Source organism: Berghia stephanieae, chromosome 9 (assembly GCF_034508935.2).
Source record: "Berghia stephanieae isolate SIO BIC M18660-M18661 chromosome 9, UCSD_Bste_1.3, whole genome shotgun sequence".
In the NCBI taxonomy this organism is placed as follows: Eukaryota; Metazoa; Mollusca; class Gastropoda; order Nudibranchia; family Aeolidiidae; genus Berghia; species Berghia stephanieae.
Window position 1 is genome coordinate 42,853,889 of NC_088368.1, and position 16,460 is coordinate 42,870,348.

The following is a 16,460-nucleotide window of genomic DNA, read 5'->3' on the forward strand; positions in this document are numbered from 1 at the left end:
ATAAAGATTACTGTTAAATATAACCTTTTACTTCCTTTTAAAAATCATCCCTCGTGTTAGTGTTGGTCATTATGATGCGATGTTTGTCTTTGAAAAGCGTTTTACATTTGACATTCTTTCCATATATTGCTTTAGCACCCGAGAGATTCGAGTTTCTTTTCGATTTACATAGAAAAATAGTAGTCATTAAGAGCCACACTTCACACGCAAAGCGACCAGGATTGTTCCCAGGTGCAGTCGAGATTTTTTCGGACCCCCCTCTGTCCACCCAGCAATGAATGGGTAGCTGAGTCTGTTAGATTTGTTAGATGTCGCTAAACAGGGTTTTTACTAAAATGTAAATCGCTAGTTAGGGGTTTATATTACTAATAACACATAGTTTAAAAATCGGGATCAGGGATGAATGTCACTATCCAGGGGTGTCGTTAACCAGAGGTTGCACTGTAGTTCATAAGAATAGGCGCTATCAAAAGGCAAAACTTTTAGAGCTGATCTAATTTTAACCTTACTTTTTTATCATTATCATTATTTTCTCTTTTATTTGGGTTGATGAGGAGACAAACACCAAAGTCATGAATGGTAAAATGGTTGAAAACTAAAATTGGCATCGTCTACAAACAGGTTGAATGGGAGAGATGAGGCGGAGATTATATGAAGAGGAAATTGAAGGGAAAGACAGAAACAGTAACTGTGAAGTCTGTGTTATTACCAAGACTTTGATGATAGTTATAGATAATGGGAGGGATGAGGTGGAGATGATATGAAGAGGAAATTGAAGGGAAAGACAGAAACAGTAACTGTGAAGTCTGTGTTATTACTAAGACTTTGATGATAGTTATAGATAATGGGAGGGATGAGGTGGAGATGATATGAAGAGGAAATTGAAGGGAAAGACAGAAACAGTAACTGTGAAGTCTGTGTTATTACTAAGACTTTGATGATAGTTATAGATAATGGGAGGGATGAGGTGGAGATGATATGAAGAGGAAATTGAAGGGAAAGACAGAAACAGTAACTGTGAAGTCTGTGTTATTACTAAGACTTTGATGATAGTTATAGATAATGGGAGGGATGAGGTGGAGATGATATGAAGAGGAAATTGAAGGGAAAGACAGAAACAGTAACTGTGAAGTCTGTGTTATTACCAAGACTTTGATGATAGTTATAGATAATGGGAGGGATGAGGTGGAGATGATATGAAGAGGAAATTGAAGGGAAAGACAGAAACAGTAACTGTGAAGTCTGTGTTATTACTAAGACTTTGATGATAGTTATAGATAATGGGAGGGATGAGGTGGAGATGATATGAAGAGGAAAGTGAAGGGAAAGACAGAAACAGTAACTGTGAAGTCTGTGTTATTACCAAGACTTTGATGATAGTTATAGATAATGGGAGGGATGAGGTGGAGATGATATGAAGAGGAAATTGAAGGGAAAGACAGAAACAGTAACTGTGAAGTCTGTGTTATTACCAAGACTTTGATGATAGTTATAGATAATGGGAGGGATGAGGTGGAGATGATATGAAGAGGAAAGTGAAGGGAAAGACAGAAACAGTAACTGTGAAGTCTGTGTTATTACCAAGACTCTGATGATAGTTATAGATAATGGGAGGGATGAGGTGGAGATGATATGAAGAGGAAATTGAAGGGAAAGACAGAAACAGTAACTGTGAAGTCTGTGTTATTACCAAGACTTTGATGATAGTTATAGATAATGGGAGGGATGAGGTGGAGATGATATGAAGAGGAAATTGAAGGGAAAGACAGAAACAGTAACAGTGATTGTCAAGTCCGTGTCATTACCAAGACTTTGATGATAGTTCTAGATAATTGGTATTTCACAGTATTTTTAATAATATTTTACGTTAGAATTATGAGAAGAATAGGACTCACTCTCTCTCTCCCTCTCTCTCTCTCTCTCTCTCTTTCTCTCTCTCTCTCTCTCTATCCATCTGCCCTCCCCCCCCCCCCCCCCCCATCTATTTCACAATCATTTACTCTATTGACTGGTGTAGAATTGATATCTAGGACACCCATTTCAAAATGGACAAATGTTCACCAATAATTCACCACCTCATTAAGAAACTACCTTGTCTAGTCTCCACCAAGGCCATGGGCCTGATCTTTGACCCCAAACAACTGGAAGTGGAAGGGACAGGCTCCTCACAAATTGTATAATAATTATGGTCAACTTTGTTCACATTGCAGGATTCCTGAAAAGAGAGAGAGAGAGAAAAAAAAAACAAATGGAATGGAGAGACACAATGAAGCTACATAATTTATATCAAGGTTGGACAACCCCTTGCACACAATGAAGCTACATAATTTATATCAAGGTTGGACAATCCCTTGCACACAATGAAGCTACATAATTTATATCAAGGTTGGACAATCCCTTGCACACAATGAAGCTACATAATTTATATCAAGGTTGGACAACCCATTGCACACAATGAAGCTACATAATTTTTATCAAGGTTGGACAACCCCTTGCACACAATGAAGCTACATAATTTATATCAAGGTTGGACAATCCCTTGCACACAATGAAGCTACATAATTTATATCAAGGTTGGACAACCGCTTGCACACAATGAAGCTACATAATTCAAATCAAGGTTGGACAACCCCTTGCACACAATGAAGCTACATAATTTATATCAAGGTTGGACAACCCCTTGCACTCAATGAAGCTACATAATTTATATCAAGGTTGGACAACCCCTTGCACACAATGAAGCTACATAATTTATATCAAGGTTGGACAACCGCTTGCACACAATGAAGCTACATAATTCATATCAAGGTTGGACAACCCCTTGCACACAATGAAGCTACATAATTTATATCAAGGTTGGACAACCCCTTGCACACAATGAAGCTACATAATTTATATCAAGGTTGGACAACCCCTTGCACACAATGAAGCTACATAATTTATATCAAGGTTAGACAACCCCTTGCACACAATGAAGCTACATAATTTATATCAAGGTTGGACAACCCCTTGCACACAATGAAGCTACATAATTTATATCAAGGTTGGACAACCCCTTGCACACAATGAAGCTACATAATTTATATCAAGGTTGGACAACCGCTTGCACACAATGAAGCTACATAATTTATATCAAGGTTGGACAACCGCTTGCACACAATGAAGCTACATAATTTATATCAAGGTTGGACAACCCTTGCACACAATGAAGCTACATAATTTATATCAAGGTTGGACAACCGCTTGCACAAAAATTGAAGGCTTACTTTAAAATATTAATTATCAAGGTTGGACAACCGCTTGCACACAATGAAGCTACATAATTCATATCAAGGTTGGACAACCCTTGCACACAATGAAGCTACATAATTTATATCAAGGTTGGACAACCCCTTGCACACAATGAAGCTACATAATTTATATCAAGGTTGGACAACCCCTTGCACACAATGAAGCTACATAATTTATATCAAGGTTGGACAACCGCTTGCACACAATGAAGCTACATAATTCATATCAAGGTTGGACAACACCTTGCACACAATGAAGCTACATAATTTATATCAAGGTTGGACAACCCTTGCACACAATGAAGCTACATAATTTATATCAAGGTTGGACAACCCTTGCACACAATGAAGCTACATAATTTATATCAAGGTTGGACAACCCCTTGCACACAATGAAGCTACATAATTTATATCAAGGTTGGACAACCCTTGCACACAATGAAGCTACATAATTTATATCAAGGTTGGACAACCCTTGCACACAATGAAGCTACATAATTTATATCAAGGTTGGACAACCCCTTGCACACAATGAAGCTACATAATTTATATCAAGGTTGGACAACCCCTTGCACACAATGAAGCTACATAATTTATATCAAGGTTGGACAACCCCTTGCACACAATGAAGCTACATAATTTATATCAAGGTTGGACAACCCCTTGCACACAATGAAGCTACATAATTTATATCAAGGTTGGACAACCCCTTGCACACAATGAAGCTACATAATTTATATCAAGGTTGGACAACCCCTTGCACTAACAAAATAAAATCTATTGGTCAGTGTTTAGTATCTTTGGTCATTTCAAATTCTCAAAAAAATGTCATCAATAAAAAGAAATGTAATATAGAATTGGTCAGACGGATGAGGACAGATAAAATGACATAAACATCATCATCACTTCTCCATCACCACTGTGGCATCCTAAAAATAATAAGAATCATCATCATCACCACAGTGGCCATCTTTACAGTCATAATCATCATCATCACCACCACCACATCACGTTAGCTATCCTTATAGTCAAAATCATCATCTTCATCATCACCACCACGGCCATCCTTAGTTATAATCAACATCATCATCGAGGACATGCTCACAATAATAATCATCATCATCATCATCATCATCATCATCATCATCATCATCATCATCATCATCACCACCACCACCACCATCATCATCATCATCATCATCATCATCATCATCATCATCACCATCATCATCATCATCATCATCATCATCATCATCATCATCATCATCATCATCATCATCATCATCATCATCAGAGATCATATGAAGATGAAAAAGAATATGATCTTACCTGACCTTGTGCCCTGAGTGAGGACGTGACAGTAGAAAGTTCTGTTGTCATTCTGTTTTCAAGATTGTCCTTAATATCAATACTCGATGAATCTTTATCTTCAAGTTTGACATTGACATCCGTGAATTGTGAACAAGTGTGGGAATAGCTCTCTGCCTCAATGTCTTCATCTTCAAGTTTAACATTGACACCTGTCAATTGTGAACAAGTGTGAGAGGAGTTCTCTGCCTTAATGTCTTCATCTTCAAGTTTAACATTGACACCTGTCAATTGTGAACAAGTGTGGGAGGAGTTCTCTGCCTTAATGTCTTCATCTTCAAGTTTAACATTGACATCTGTCAATTGTGAACAAGTGTGGGAGGAGTTCTCTGCCTTAATGTCTTCATCTTCAAGTTTAACATTCACATCCATGGCTTGTGAATGAGACTCTGGTAGATTTTCAGCTTCTATCAATTCAAGTTTAACACTGACATCAGAAGACTGGCATGAGGTCTCTGGTGACCATTTCGTTTCCTCAAGATCTTCAAGAGTGGCAGGTAATGATGAGACAGAATTCTCTGTCTTTACATCTTCTAATCCGACATTTGAATCTGAAGTCTCAGAATTTGTGAAATCTTCATGAAAAAGTCCCTCACATTTGACTGGTTCCATTTTACAAGACATTTCCATCTATACTTCTCTCATCAGGATGTAAGAAAGAACACTGAAAAACACAAAACCAGAAAAACTGTTGAGGAAATAAAAAAAGACGATAATGAGAGCCTGTTTTGTTATCAATTGAGTTTGACGATGATCATGTTTTGTTTGTTTTGAAGGGTTTTACGGCGCTTGCAACACATTTAGGTTATATCAGCGCCAGTAAAAAGGAAGAAAATGGGAAAGTAAAAAGTTCTAGAATTACAAATAAAGCACCCAAGAAAAAGTAAGACAAAGGGGAACTGGGAACAAATAGGGATCAGATGTAAATTCCAAGTGCACACTATCAAAGTACTTAGTTTGAGACCACCTATAAGTCTCATCCGGACACGAGCACAAAATCCAACAAAGAGGAATACACTCAAATGCTTACATTATACAAAATAAAAATAATAATACATAACAGAGAGATGATTTACAAGGAAAAAAATATCATCTCCCAAAACAATAACTATGCATTTGACTGTTTCTCTCACAGATAGGACTCTGGCCAGGGCCAGGTCAAAACCAAGTAATCTCATTCCAAGACAAAGACAGAAAGCATGTTGGATAACAGATATAAGGGGACAGAAGACACAGTATGTACCTCCCTGCCCGCTACGGGAGGTCAGAATCCCCACCCAGTGATGATGATCAGATCAGATGATAATATGGACTGTGCTCTTTTGTTTTCTTCCACTTAAAATAAGAAGTCTGAGGATTTTTCAAAAGAAAACATTAATAATCCGTTTTTACATGGACAAATAGGCCTTTAAAACCAATTTAATTAATACCATACTTTTGGATATAGGAGAGATGGTTCCAAAGTTATGATGATATTACATACCACTCAAAATTTACCATTGCAAAAAGCTCATGATCTTGACTGTGAATTACTCCACTGGACAGCGTCCCAATAAGCTGATTACTGGTTCAAATGGGACTTTAGCATGGAGAAAATAGGGTTGGTCATTGGCAGCCAAAATTAAAACCTTTTAATCTTGATTAAATTTGGCATAGAATTATCTGGATAAGAGCTTTCTTTCTTTCTGGTTTAATTTTGAAAAAAAAAATTACTATATGGTTTTAACATGACTTGATTTTTATCAAACTACAATTATTGATAGTTTGTGCCTACATTGACGCCTATCACACCAAAAGCTTGATCAACTTGAGGCTTGATATCTCTGCTCTTTAAAAAGATACTAGAACCATTCAGATACTGCGAAAAATAATGTAACAGTGATTATGTAAAATTGTATTATTCAAAACTTTAACCCAAACAAGCGCTTCACTTTTCCAATGGCCTACACTTGTTTTTGGCAATTGTTACAGTTAGGTCTTTCTCTTTAATTTATATCACTTTAAAGAATGGGGGGGGGGGGGGGGGGGGGGGGGGGCGATACAATTTTTTTTCCAATTAACTTCAAGTATTCGTAAACGAAACACTAGGACTAAAAAAGTCCCTGCTAATGAGTAAGATAAAAAAGCTGAAACTCAATTACTTTGGGCACCTGAAAAGACACGACACACTAGAGAGAGATGTACTGGAGGGCATAAGAGGCAGAGGAAGACCACAAAGAAGATGGCAATAGGATATACAGGAATGGCTCAACAACGGCGTGACGGAATGTGGCAGATGGGCACAAGACAGAGACTTCTTCCGAAGGACTGTGTGGGAGGCTGCGTCTAAGGGATATGCCACAGAGAGAGAGAGAGAGAGAGAGAGAGAGAGAGAGAGAGAGAGAGAGAGAGAGAGAGAGAGAGAGAGATTCGTAAACAACGTCTTCCATATAAATCGATATCAATTTTATCAATACAATATCGATTACACTGTTTCTATTTTTAGAATTTTAAAGTTTGTAAAAAAATCATTTGTTTAAATGAATTTGAATATTTTATTGGTCGCTATTTTTAGAATTTTAAAGCAAAAACTCAGCGCAGCAGCGACACAAAGTTCCAACTCTCCATTGTCAACTGATTCATCAGCTCAGTCGATAAGTCTTCGGACTTCTGATCTGAACTACATGGGTTCGAGCCCCACTGGTGACAATTATAATTTCATTTCATGTGTATGTCATATTGCTAATAATATAATATATGCTCTTGTATTTCAGATTCATAATCATTGACGAATAAAATTGATGAAATTGATGCATGTACATGTACGTATTAATATCAAAGATTGAATAAAAATCTAAGTTGGGGAGTTGAAAAATCGTTCTTTCTTTCTTTTCCCATACAAATACCATGCCCATCCTTTTTATTAACCCACTCAAAAAATTCCCTCTTTAGGTGCTGTGAAACTACAGAAGTCCTTCCTTTTTATTTACAGTGTGTGTTTTTAAAATAAAAACGCTTGTTTTTAGAATAACATCTAAATTTTATTTCATGCCAAATTTCAGAGCTCTATATCGATGTACAGACACTTTTTAACTCTGCGCCGAAATGCCATGTTTTCATTATCTGCTTATCATGGCTGCCCAACAATATCAATATTTTTAATTTAGTTATTAATTATTTTTAATTTAGTCCATAATATTTTCAGTACTATTATTTATCATGTTTTCATTTTGAATACATACTTTCCAACTATTTTATAGGCATTTTATAGTTTTTATTTTAAAATTTCATATATTATAGAGATATTTTAAAAACACCTATTGCTTTAATTTTACCATCAAGTCATCAAGTTTCTTTCCCAAATGTTATCATTTGTATGCACATTCTGAAGGTCTAAATAAATATGGTAAGACGTTCTATATTCTTCTAATTAGGGGGAAGCTATAATAAAAATCTTTTTTAAACGGACCTATAACTGTTCTACTACTCTTGACCTACTCACAATTAAAATCTAGACTCAATTACCGCCCCCACACACCCCCACCCCCCTTCATCCTTTCCGAACATCAATTGCCTCGTCTCAATGTTGAAAATCCCAAAATCTCGGAGCAGGGTTGCCAATTTGGCAGATTTTCTGCCAAATGTCGTTTTTTTGGCAGAATTTGAAGTCGTCTGGCAGAAAAAAAAAACGGTTTGGCAGTTTGGCAGATATTTGGCAGATTTTATTTTCCACGTTTTCCATGGCAATTTTTATGTATTAGTGATTTTTTTAAACTTGGAAAATGAAAAAAAAATGTATGACATCGGCCTTGCGAATTTTTTGTTTAACAAAACTGATGAGTTTTCAAAGGGGGTACTATAAATAGTACGGTTTGGCAAATTTTGTGGTATTTGGCAGATTTTATTAATCCAGTTGGCAGAATGCCTGAAAATAATCTGGCAACCCTGTCTCGGAGTTCCGCGGAAGATTATCCTCACTGAAGAAGAGGGAAAGGTTTTAAAATTTGAACCAAGAAAAAAAAAAAAAAACGCAAAGAAAATAAAACCCCAGCAAAAATACAACCTCTGCCCCTCTTTTTTTATTTTTGGAGCGAATCTATTTCTTTTCTCCTTTTACGTTTGGCCTTGTTCCTTTCTGAGTATGAATTTCATAAAATTGTTTTTATTAAAAAAAAAACAAACATTTTTTTTTCTCCATTCCGACCATTTGGTCGCTCTCTGAATCCTGAATATTTCTGTTTGCGTTTTAACTTTTTATTCTTTTTGAGATCGAGTGGGACGAATATGACAATTTGCTAGAAAGGAACCAAAAGAGAGAGAGAGAAAAAAATATTATGTTAAAAAAAGGGGGTGGATATGACATTTATCGTTTGCAAAGCTCTGTATAAAGAAGACAGGAAAAAAAAAAAAAAGTGGCGAACCAGGATTCGAACCCACAGCGTCGATTCTGACAAGCCTTCTAAGGCAGACGACTTAACCATTCGGCCATAACATCCACATGAAAGTCGACGCATATTGTGTATATAGTCACTTACTATTGATCGACTGATTTATTGCTGGTTAATTTTATGTTTTTATTGATATTTTATTAACTTTACTTATTTCTATGTGAATTTCGAAACATTCCATATTCTGGAATGTGATTAAATGTTTAAAAGAGCAGAGTTCCAAAAAATGTGTCTGGGATAAGAAAATTTCTTATTCCCAGACATGTCTGACAATAAGAAGTTTTCCTATTCCTAGACGTGTCTGAGAATAATCACGTTTTTAAAAATTATAATAATAAGGAAGCCTCTATTCTCACCATACGGTGATAATAGCCTGACAGACTATTTTCACCATACACTGAAAATAGCCTCACACACTATTTTCACCGTACGGTGACAATGGTGTGGGAGACAATTTTCACCGTACGGTGATAATAGTTTCCATAGTGCAGGAGACAATTTTCAACGTACAGTAATATCTTGGTGGAAGATTTTCACCGTACGTTGATAATGGAGTGGGAGACTATTTTCACCGTACGGTAATATCTTGGTGGAAGATTTTCACCGTACGGCGATAATAGTGTGGGAGATTTTTTTTTCACCGTCCGGTGAAAATAGCCTGACACACTATTTTCACCGTACGGTAATATCTTGTTGGACGATTCAGGCCTGCATCTGCCCCCTGAAAATCTGTGAAACGTAACTGAGTCCGGGTCCAGAACGGAGCCATGGTAGGGTAGACAACGTCCCCCTGAAGCCAAAGCTTTTTCAATAGAAAATGAGCAAAGATCCCCATTTCCCGGAACATTTTCTTAGAATTTTACCAATTTAATAGGCTGTGTGAAACTAAATAAAAAAGTATACTTAGGACAAAAAGAGATGAAGTGAGTAGAAAAGTGCCAGAAGACAATAGAGAATAAAAAATTTTCGTGGCGGTGATGGGGGTATGAACCCACGACCTTATTGGTACGACAACTCCGCCTGGCCGGTGAGAGCATGACTCTACCGTATGAGCTATCCACGATCCCCCCAAAAAATCGTATCTAACTCAGGTCATTCATTACTAGAGCTCTCTCTCACTGACTACTGGAGATCAAGGGTCCAACACACACAACCTCCGCGTAGTTAGTTGGCCAGCTATTAAGCTTAATAGCCAATATTCTCAACACAAACATATAACATAGAAACAATTGAGACATTGAGTATGCTCCGGTACTTGGGGTGAATTTTTAATTCAGAAAAGTGAGTGGAGCTGGCACTTATGTTGGTAACCACAAGAGATGAAGTGAGTATAAAGTGCCAGAAGACAATAGAGAATAAAAAATATTTTAATTTTTTTTTTCTTCTGGTGGAGCAAAATTGCCGGAAATGCACGTATGGTGATACTGGTGTAGAAGGCTATATTCACTGTACGGTGATAATCGTCTGTGTGAGACTATATTCACCGTACGGTGAAAATAGCCTGTCACATTATTTTTCACCGTAATTCACCGGTGATAATGGTGTGGAAAGCTATATATGTGTACGGTGATAGTAGTGTGGGAGACTATATTCACAATAATGGTGTGGAAAGCTATATATGTGTACGGTGATAGTAGTGTGGGAGACTATATTCACAATAATGGTGTGGAAAGCTATATATGTGTACGGTGATAGTAGTGTGGGAGACTATATTCACAATAATGGTGTGGAAAGCTATATATGTGTACGGTGATAGTAGTGTGGGAGGCTATATTCACAATAATGGTGTGGAAAGCTATATATGTGTACGGTGATAGTAGTGTGGGAGACTATATTCACAATAATGGTGTGGAAAGCTATATATGTGTACGGTGATAGTAGTGTGGGAGACTATATTCACAATAATGGTGTGGAAAGCTATATATGTGTACGGTGATAGTAGTGTGGGAGACTATATTCACAATAATGGTGTGGAAAGCTATATATGTGTACGGTGATAGTAGTGTGGGAGACTATATTCACAATAATGGTGTGGAAGGCTATATATGTGTACGGTGATAGTAGTGTGGGAGACTATATTCACAATAATGGTGTGGAAAGCTATATATGTGTACGGTGATAGTAGTATGGGAGACTATATTCACAATAATGGTGTGGAAAGCTATATATGTGTACGGTGATAGTAGTGTGGGAGACTATATTCACAATAATGGTGTGGAAAGCTATATATGTGTACGGTGATAGTAGTGTGGGAGACTATATTCACAATAATGGTGTGGAAAGCTATATATGTGTACGGTGATAGTAGTGTGGGAGACTATATTCACAATAATGGTGTGGAAAGCTATATATGTGTACGGTGATAGTAGTGTGGGAGACTATATTCACAATAATGGTGTGGAAAGCTATATATGTGTACGGTGATAGTAGTGTCGGAGACTATATTCACAATAATGGTGTGGATAGCTATATATGTGTACGGTGATAGTAGTGTGGGAGACTATATTCACAATAATGGTGTGGAAATCTATATATGTGTACGGTGATAGTAGTGTGGGAGGCTATATTCACAATAATGGTGTGGAAAGCTATATATGTGAACGGTGATAGTAGTGTGGGAGACTATATTCACAATAATGGTGTGGAAAGCTATATATGTGTACGATGATAGTAGTGTGGGAGACTATATTCACAATAATGGTGTGGAAAGCTATATATGTGTACGGTGATAGTAGTGTGGGAGACTATATTCACAATAATGGTGTGGAAAGCTATATATGTGTACGGTGATAGTAGTGTGGGAGACTATATTCACAATAATGGTGTGGAAAGCTATATATGTGTACGGTGATAGTAGTGTGGGAGACTATATTCACAATAATGGTGTGGAAAGCTATATATGTGTAGGGTGATAGTAGTGTGGGAGACTATATTCACAATAATGGTGTGGAAGGCTATATATGATAATGGTGTGGAAAGCTATATATGTGTACGGTGATAGTAGTGTGGGAGACTATATTCACAATAATGGTGTGGAAAGCTATATATGTGTACGGTGATAGTAGTGTGGGAGACTATATTCACAATAATGGTGTGGAAAGCTATATACGTGTACGGTGATAGTAGTGTGGGAGACTATATTCACAATAATGGTGTGGAAAGCTATTATATGTGTACGGTGATAGTAGTGTGGGAGACTATATTCACAATAATGGTGTGGAAAGCTATATATGTGTACGGTGATAGTAGTGTGGGAGACTATATTCACAATAATGGTGTGGAAAGCTATATATGTGTACGGTGATAGTAGTGTGGGAGACTATATTCACAATAATGGTGTGGAAAGCTATATATGTGTACGGTGATAGTAGTGTGGGAGACTATATTCACAATAATGGTGTGGAAAGCTATATATGTGTACGGTGATAGTAGTGTGGGAGACTATATTCACAATAATGGTGTGGAAAGCTATATATGTGTACGGTGATAGTAGTGTGGGAGACTATATTCACAATAATGGTGTGGAAAGCTATATATGTGTACGGTGATAGTAGTGTGGGAGACTATATTCACAATAATGGTGTGGAAAGCTATATATGTGTACGGTGATAGTAGTGTGGGAGACTATATTCACAATAATGGTGTGGAAAGCTATATATGTGTACGGTGATAGTAGTGTGGGAGACTATATTCACAATAATGGTGTGGAAGGCTATATATGTGTACGGTGATAGTAGTGTGGGAGACTATATTCACAATAATGGTGTGTGAAAGCTATATATGTGTACGGTGATAGTAGTGTGGGAGACTATATTCACAATAATGGTGTGGAAAGCTATATATGTGTACGGTGATAGTAGTGTGTGGGAGACTATATTCACAATAATGGTGTGGAAAGCTATATATGTGTACGGTGATAGTAGTGTGGGAGACTATATTCACAATAATGGTGTGGAAAGCTATATATGTGTACGGTGATAGTAGTGTGGGAGACTATATTCACAATAATGGTGTGGAAAGCTATATATGTGTACGGTGATAGTAGTGTGGGAGACTATATTCACAATAATGGTGTGGAAAGCTATATATGTGTACGGTGATAGTAGTGTGGGAGACTATATTCACAATAATGGTGTCATCATCATCATCATTGCCTTTTTCACCCTGGGTCAGGGTATAGGCCACAGACAAACAGTTTCCATCCTTCTCTATCCTGAGCCAACTTTTTTATCTCATTCCAGGTCTTACCACTTCTCTGTATATCAGCTTCTTTAATTCTTCTCCATGTTCCTCGTGGCCTTCCCCTTGATCTTCTGCCCTGAGGGTTCCAGTCCAATACTTTCTTTGTTATAGTTGAGTCATTCTTTCTAAGCGTGTGTCCAATCCACCTCCATCGTCTTCTTCCTATATCCTCTCCTACTGGTTTCTGCTGTGTTCTTTTCCATACTTCTTCATTTTTTATTCTATCCATCCATTTTATTCTGAGTAGCTTACGCATGCACCTGTTTACAAAAATCTGTACCCTCCTTATACATGCCTGTGATGCGTTCCAAGTTTCACATCCATACAGTAGGACAGACTTCACGTTTGAGTTGAAAAGTCTTAGCTTTAGTTGAAGGGAGATATCTTTAGTTCTCCAAACTCTGTTCAAAGATGTGAATGCAGCCTGTGCCTTTCCTATTCGTGCTTTCACCTCTGCTTCCGTGCCTCCATCCTTGTCAATTATACTTCCGAGATAGCAGAAAGTGTCTATATCTTCGAGTTCCTGATCTTTTACTTTGATCTGCTCCCTTTGACGCGTACCTATCCTCAAGACCTTTGACTTTGCAGGGTGTATTCTTAGACCAATTGATTCCGAGAGGCTGTTTATAATTGTGGTTTTTGTTTGCATCTGGTCCTGGGTGTGGGACAAAAGAGCCAGATCATCTGCAAAATCCAGATCATCCAACTGTGTCCAGGGGGTCCACTGTATCCCATTTCTTCTCCCTTTGGAGGTTTCCTTCATTAGCCAATCAATGGCAAGGATGAACAGGAATGGAGAGAGCAAGCATCCCTGCTTGACACCAGTCTTAATTTCAAAGCTGTCAGTCAGCTGATCTTCATGTACAACCCTGCAGCTTGATCCTTCATACATTTCCTTAATGAGGTTTACTATCTTTTCAGGGAGTCCATAATGTGCCAGAATTTTCCACAATGTTGCTCTGTCAATACTGTCGAAAGCCTTCTCGTAATCCAGAAAGTTGACAATAAGAGGAGAGTTCCATTCTATAGACTGTTCCACTATGACTCGCAGAGAGGCAATCTGGTCGGTGGTTGAACGGTTTTTCCGAAAACCTGCCTGTTCGTCCCGCAGTTTAGCATCTGTTGCATTCTTAATTCTCTCTAAAATAATACGGTTGAAAACCTTTCCTGGGATAGAAAGAAGAGTGATGCCTCGATAATTATTACAATTACTGAGGTCCCCTTTCTTTGGAAGCTTGATAAGATGTCCTTCCTTCCAATCCTTTGGGAATATCCCGTCATTCCAGATTCTCTCAAATAGTGGGTGCAGGGCCTCAGCATTTCTTTCCGCATCAACTTTTAGAGCCTCCGGTGGAATCTGGTCTGGTCCAGCAGCTTTCCCCCTTTTCATCTTGTTAATGGCACCCACAATCTCTGCTATCGATGGTGGATCACAGCTAATTGGTAGCTCATTCCTTGCAGGCAAAATTTCTGGCTGGTTGTCTGGTGGTGGTCTGTTCAGAAGGCAGTTGAAATGTTCCCTCCATCGTTCAGATTGAGCCTCTTTTCCAAAAATAGTTTTCCCATCTTTGTCTTTGACTGGTACCTCTGGTTTCCCATATTTTCCAGCAAGTGTCTTGGTAGTTTGATAAAGGATCCTCATGTGTCCTCCAGTCGCTGCTGCTTCTGCTTTCTCTGCAAGTCTGTTCATGAATGCTTCCTTGTCTTTCTTCACAGATCTTTTGACTTCCTTAGCTATGGCTCGATACTGCTCTTGTGCATCCAGTCTTGAAGCCCTTGTTCGGCTTGCATTCACTTGTTCCTTCCTTGTTCTCCTCTTTTCAATAAGGTCCAAGGTGGTTGGACTTATCCATTCTTTATGTTCCGATTTCTTTACCCCCAATACCTCGTGGCAAGTTGTTATGTAAACTTCCTTGATCTTTGCCCAATGTGACTCTACATCTATGTCCTCCTCGAGCTCAGTAAGAGGTTGGAATCTATTACTCAATTGTAGTTTGAATTCCTCATTCTTTTCCCCATCAAGTGCATTCACCTCGAATTTTCTTCTTGTATGTGATCTGGCCCCGTGTTTTCTGAGTCGGAGCTTAAGCTTTGCCAATAGCAGGTGGTGGTCTGATCCAACATCTGCCCCTCTCCGTACTGTCACATCTTCCAATGAACGTCTGAATCTACGAGAGATACAAAAATGATCAATCTGATTCTCTGTCACACCATCTGGTGAGACCCAAGTTGCTTTGTGGATCCTCTTATGGGGGAACACTGATCCTCCAATCACCAAACTGTTGAATGCACAGAAATTTGCAAATCTCTCACCATTATCATTCATTTCTCCCATGCCATGACGTCCCATGATACCTTCATAGCCTACGTTATCCTGTCCCACTTTTGCATTAGCATCTCCCATCAATATGTTGATGTCTTTCCTTGGCAACTTGTCAATGACTTGTTGTAGCAGACCATAAAATGTATCTTTGTCCTCATCTGTTGCATCATTTGTTGGGGCATAGATCTGTACAATGTTCATGCTGATCTTCTTACTCCGTGTTGTAAAGGACGCCATGATGATCCTTTCTCCGCATTGTTCCCATCCTCTCAGTGACTTCTGGGCAAACTTGCTTAGAATTATTCCTACTCCCTGTGTATGAATCCCGTCCCCTCTCCCTGAATATAAAATCTTCTCCCCAGACTTGAGGTGTTTCTGTCCGGATTGTATCCAGTGGGTTTCGCTTACTCCAAGTATATGCAGCCTGTATCTTCTCATCTCAGTCACAACTTGAGAGCTTTTTCCTGCTTCATACATGGTGCGAACGTTCCACGACGCAATTCGAAGCTGCTTGTTTGGCGAAGACGTCATCGGGTCAGCAGAGTCCTTTCGGCTTTGTCTGTTGTCCTTCATAAATTCTGTAATTCCAGAAACTCTTCGGTCGCCCAAGCTAAAAAAAGGATTTGGTTTGTCTGTCTGTGTTTCTGTAACGGTTTGAGTTTAACGGAAAGGGGTGTTAACCCTTTGCCAACCCCCAACCTGGAGGACCAGGTGACTCAAAGATGGGGGAATCACACACCATTAGTCGCCTTTTACGACACGCTGGCTTGGCGTTGGGCTATTCTTGACCCTCTCAGTTGAGGGACCCCG

The 16,460-nt window shown here is 38.4% G+C and overlaps 1 protein-coding gene across 1 annotated transcript in view; it reads right to left on the reverse strand.

Annotated features, from left to right (window-relative positions):
* Nucleotides 1-16,460, reverse strand: part of LOC144980271 (uncharacterized) — a 40,142-nt gene that overhangs the window by 17,445 nt on the left and 6,237 nt on the right. The window contains exons 2-3 of the mRNA XM_078927904.1: nt 4,620-5,322; nt 2,092-2,215 (exon numbers count right to left, since the gene is read on the reverse strand). Coding sequence (XP_078784030.1) covers nt 2,092-2,215; nt 4,620-5,288 — 793 coding nt within the window. The 5' untranslated portion in view covers nt 5,289-5,322. The remainder of the gene's footprint in view (nt 1-2,091; nt 2,216-4,619; nt 5,323-16,460) is intronic.